This window comes from Leucopleurus acutus, assembly GCF_964270905.1.
Source record: "Leucopleurus acutus genome assembly, chromosome: 16".
In the NCBI taxonomy this organism is placed as follows: Eukaryota; Metazoa; Chordata; class Mammalia; order Artiodactyla; family Delphinidae; genus Leucopleurus; species Leucopleurus acutus.
This window is the reverse complement of record NC_139158.1, coordinates 61,023,100-61,027,541: the sequence shown is the minus strand read 5'-3', so window position 1 is coordinate 61,027,541 and position 4,442 is coordinate 61,023,100. Positions and strand designations below refer to the sequence as shown.

The following is a 4,442-nucleotide window of genomic DNA, read 5'->3' as shown; positions in this document are numbered from 1 at the left end:
TCACTTCTCTGATGTCTCCCTTTTATCATCTGAAAAGTAGGAATAGCGATGGGTTCACACATCTGATAGGGCTCATGAGACAATCCCCTTAGTGAGGGCACAAAACATTTTATACCAACATATACCGAGTGTCTACACTGAGCCAGTCCTGGTGCCAAGCTTTCTATTCACAACCCTTCAATTGATCCTTGAGGCTGAGGTTCTGGAGCCCATTTCCCAGATGAGAAAATGGAGGCTCAGACAGGAGAAGTGAGGAGCATCAAGGCTGATTCAGAAGCTGTGTTCTACGAGCCTCCCTACTAAAATGTTATCTTACCTTTACTGTTGTGCTGCTGTTGTTGCTATTATTAAAATGAGCATATGATAGCATTGCCCCCTTACAGCTGTGAGGAGAATTAACCAAATTAATTTTGAGTTTAATATAGTACCCGGCACAGAATAAGCGCTCTAGAAGTGTTTGTTAAAGAAAAGAAAAAAATCCTTCAGCTCTTGGGCCCCAAAGCCCTGGAGAGGCAGGGTCCAATGCCCAAAGAACTTTGTCCTGGTTTTTCTCTGCGGTCTCCCCCACCCCCTCCCCGCGCCCAGCTCCTGCCCCCTGTCTGGCAGGGTTAAGGAGTTAATGATTTCCCCAGCGGCGGCCCAAAGGAGCAGGGTTTTGTGTGCTATACACACACACACACACACACACACACACACACGCGCGCAGAGAGCAGGGTTTTCAGTGCTGTACATACACACACTCGCAGCAGGGTTTTGCGCGCTGCGCACACGCACGCACACACGTGCACACACACACTCTTGCTCTCACACCCCCCGGCGGCCCCCGTTCCCCGCTCGCCCCTCCCTCCGCGGAGCGCGAGCCTCTTATGCAAGCCGCCGGCGCCCGCCAGTTCCCAGGCCTGGCTGCAGCTGCGGGCGGAGGGGCAGGGCGGGGGCGGCGCGCTGTTTGTCTAGCGCGGCCGTGCCAAAGGCGGCGGGCCCCAGACAGCCAGGCGCCTCCGTACACCTGGGGATGCTCAGGTTAAATAGCTCCGCATTCCTCGGGCCCAGCTGATGGAAACGCTCCCAGGCCGCCGCCGAGCCGGCCTCCAGATGGGCTGGGCCCGGGCCAAAGGGGAAAAGAGGGAAACGTGGAAGCCAGAGTGTGCCTGCACTGCGGGGGAGGTGACCCGGGCCCCCACCCCTCCGGCACAGCCCCTTCCTCTCCTGGAAAAGGGTCGTGCCGTGGGGGAGTACTCGCGGGGACACGCCCACGGCCCGGTGGGTGGGCTGGTAGGCGGGTGGGGGGGCACGCGGGAGGGGGTGGGGCACACGTGTGCCTCTGAGGACACTGCAAGGACGTTCAGGGGACTGTTAATAATAACTTATAGCTCGCAAACACTACGTGCTAAGTGCTCTATTTCATTTATTCTCTACAACAGTTCTGTGAAGTTAATGCTACAAAACAGTAGCCGGTGGGCAGTTGAGTGGGCAGTTGAGTGGGCAGTAGCGAAGGACACGATTTACCTCCGAATACTGGGCTCTTTGATAAAGTCTAGAATGTGCTCGGAGAGGGGGTTGATATCTGGCTTATTGTTAGTGCTCATAGTTGATAGTCTTCATTATTATTATTATTATTCAGAATCCTGCCCTTAGCCCCACAGAGATCCATGAAATCCTTTATGTAAAGGGTTTAGAGCACAGTGAGGCTCGTGGTGCTTGGTGTTGTTTATTTTATTCTATTTTATTTATTGACAAAATATATTAACAGTCCTTACACTCTCTGGGACAAGTTCTTTGCCTTTTCTGGGGCTCAGTTTCTACCTGTGTAATACCTGGCAACTGCCTGGTAGGGATACTTAAGGGTTGGTGTCCCCAAGCTCCTAACAACTGCCTGGAAAGGTGGTACTTGAACATTTTAGGAAGGGTTTCCCTGAATAAACCTACCACCCCACCCCCACTCCCAGACCAGCAGAGACCCAGGAATGCCAGCCAATCTACAGACATCTACTTAGAAACCCAGTGCAGTTCTGCAGCCCCCAGACACACAAACCCGTCCATCAAGCCAGAGCCAGGCCAAGAGCCGCACAGTGCATTTCAGCAGAGCACACCAGCCCAGACAGCTGGAGTGTGCTCACTTATCCTGCAGAACACATGTGCACACATTTGCCCTTCTGCACACATCCCCATGTGTATCCTCACCCACACCCCCAGGCCTGCACACCAACAGATGACCCAGCCCCACAGGGTAACTACCAGTTCACTCACGTCACACACACAGGTCCAGACACTCATATGCACTCCCCCATGAGTACAAACTTTCACACATGTCCAGGCAGATAGGTCCTTGTCAATGACACCTTTTTCCTGCTCAGGAGCTGCAGACTGACTCGCGCACTCCTCCTCAGAGCCCACACAGGAGCCCTGGGTGAAAGAGAAGTTCTGTGAGCTGCTGGCATAGCCAGGCCAGGGTGAGGGGGCCGAGTCCAGACCCAGAGCAGGTGGCCCAGCAGCTGTGCCCAGGCTGGCGCTGCCAACCTGCTCACCCACTTGGACAAGCCTGGAGCCCGTGGGGGGGGGGCACCTCCTACAGGGGAATGGGGCAAGATGGAAGTCCTGCCCCCGACAAGCTGAGGTTCTGGGAAAGTCCCTTTCCTGTGGGTCTCGCTTCACCCATTTCGGCCAAGATGCAGGTGGTCCGGTGACCTGGTTCTCCAATGTAACTGACTTGTTGGATACTCTTCAACCCCGAGGAGGCCTTGGCAGGTTGATCTGCATTTAACAACCTCCCCAGGTGACCCATACGACCCAAGGACCACTTTGAGAAACACTAAAAGTCGAAAGGATTTAATTTTATGACACTAGGGAGCGGGGAAATGGCCAGGGATGGGGGGAAAGAATAGACTTTAAAGACACCGGAAACACTCATTTCAGGTCAGTAAAAGTGACAGTCCAGATGTGGCCTTCCAGTCCCCTCCCCCTAGCAGCAGCTGCGAAAAGGGTCAGGGGTCACCCCAGCCCAGACCCCTCCCCTCAATCCAAGAATTCACTGCAACTTCACCATCGAAAGTATTTGTTTAATAACAACAACCAAAAAAAAAAAAAACCCACAGAACTATTGTAAAACAATATTCTCAGTCGGTGATCATTGTAATATACAATACAAAGCAATTAATTTCCTCAGAAATCTGAGAAGCACCAAACGTGACCATTTTTTAAAATGTCTGCTTTTCAAAAAATAGAAACACACGGGGGGACTCCCCCAAGTCTCTGGTGGCTGGTGGGCGAGGAGGGAGGGTCAGCCTGCCCCGTCAGTCCCCCAGCCCCGGGCTGGATCCAGCAAGCGCCCAATGGCCGCCGGTCTGTCTTGTTCCTCCCCAGCTCCGGCGAGGCGCTTGGAAGGACCAGAGAACAGTTATTCCTCTCGCCCCTTGAAGGGCTGGAGTCCGCCGGTCCCTGAGGGCGGCGCTTCAGCGACACAAGATGCGATCGTCCGCTGGAACGCACGCCGCCTGTGATGAAACGGAGAGAGAAGTGAGACGGGCAGGTTGGAGGGGACAGGGCTGCAAGCCCCTCTTCCCCAGGAAACACGAGGAGGCAGCACCTTTTCCAATCTCCTTGGGCATCCTTGAGCAGCTAGGTGCCCGAAAGGATGGGGCGGACATAGGGTCAAGTAACCCCTCCCTCTCTGGGCCTCAGTTTCCCCATCCGTAGAAGGAAAATGATCTCGTACTCCAACTCGGACCTCACCTCTGCCGCCAGGGCGCTGATTTCGTCGTTAAGGGTGCTGAGCGGAGCCCGGACGGGGAGTCCCCGGCCCCCGGGGGTCCCGACTTGGGATTCCGAGTTCAGCTCCAACTCCAGGTCCCAGATGTAGTCGATGACGTGCTGGAGGATCTCCACCCTGCTCACCTTGCGGTTCTGGGGCAGGGTGGGCACCAGCTCCTTGAGGCGCGAGTAGCAGCCGTTCATGTCGTAGAGTAGCACGTTCACCTGCTGCTCGTCTAGCAGGGCGGGCAGGCGCGCCCCGGGGCCGCCGGCGCAGCGCGAGATGGCCACGCTCTGATCGGACAGGCAGCGCACTACCTCGCCCGCGCCGCCCGCAGTCTTGCCCGCCTTCAGCGCGCAGCTGGGGCCCGCGGCGGCCGCGGCGCTGCCACTGGCGACCTTCATGATTCTGGCGTCTGGGTGAGAGAAGGTGAAGCGGACGGAGGAGGCGGACGACGGGAGTGCGGGATGAAGTTGAAACGGTAAAAAGACTGCTGTAGAAAGCTAGATGCGAACCCCACCGCCCGACTTTTATAGAGACGCCGCGGCGCACCCACCCGCCCACCTTGGGGGCGGCCTCAGACGTTCAAAAACAGCCAATGGGTGGTCTGGAGGCGCGGCCTAGAGAGCTTCTGGGTCCCGCCTCCTGCTCTACTAGTGCACCTTCACCGGCGTGGAAAGGGACCCGAGACTCA

The 4,442-nt window shown here is 56.1% G+C and overlaps 1 protein-coding gene across 1 annotated transcript; it reads right to left on the bottom strand.

The window, feature by feature from the left end:
• Window positions 1–3,035: 3,035 nt before the first annotated feature.
• On the bottom strand, window positions 3,036–4,240 carry ID1 (inhibitor of DNA binding 1). Its single transcript, XM_082857146.1, has 2 exons — window positions 3,730–4,240; window positions 3,036–3,491 (listed from the first exon to the last, which is right to left on the bottom strand). The coding sequence occupies exons 1-2, from the start codon at window positions 4,150–4,152 to the stop codon at window positions 3,450–3,452; spliced, it is 465 nt and encodes a 154-aa protein (XP_082713272.1). The 5' UTR covers window positions 4,153–4,240; the 3' UTR covers window positions 3,036–3,449.
• Window positions 4,241–4,442: the final 202 nt, after the last annotated feature.

Coding starts and splice junctions, on each gene's coding strand:
- ID1 (XM_082857146.1), bottom strand. CDS start 4,152: ATGAAGGTCGCCAGTGGCAGCGCCGCGGCCGCCGCGGGCCCCAGCTGC. Junction 3,492..3,729: donor TCAGCGCCCTGGCGGCAGAG/GTGAGGTCCGAG, acceptor GTTTCATCACAG/GCGGCGTGCGTTCCAGCGGA.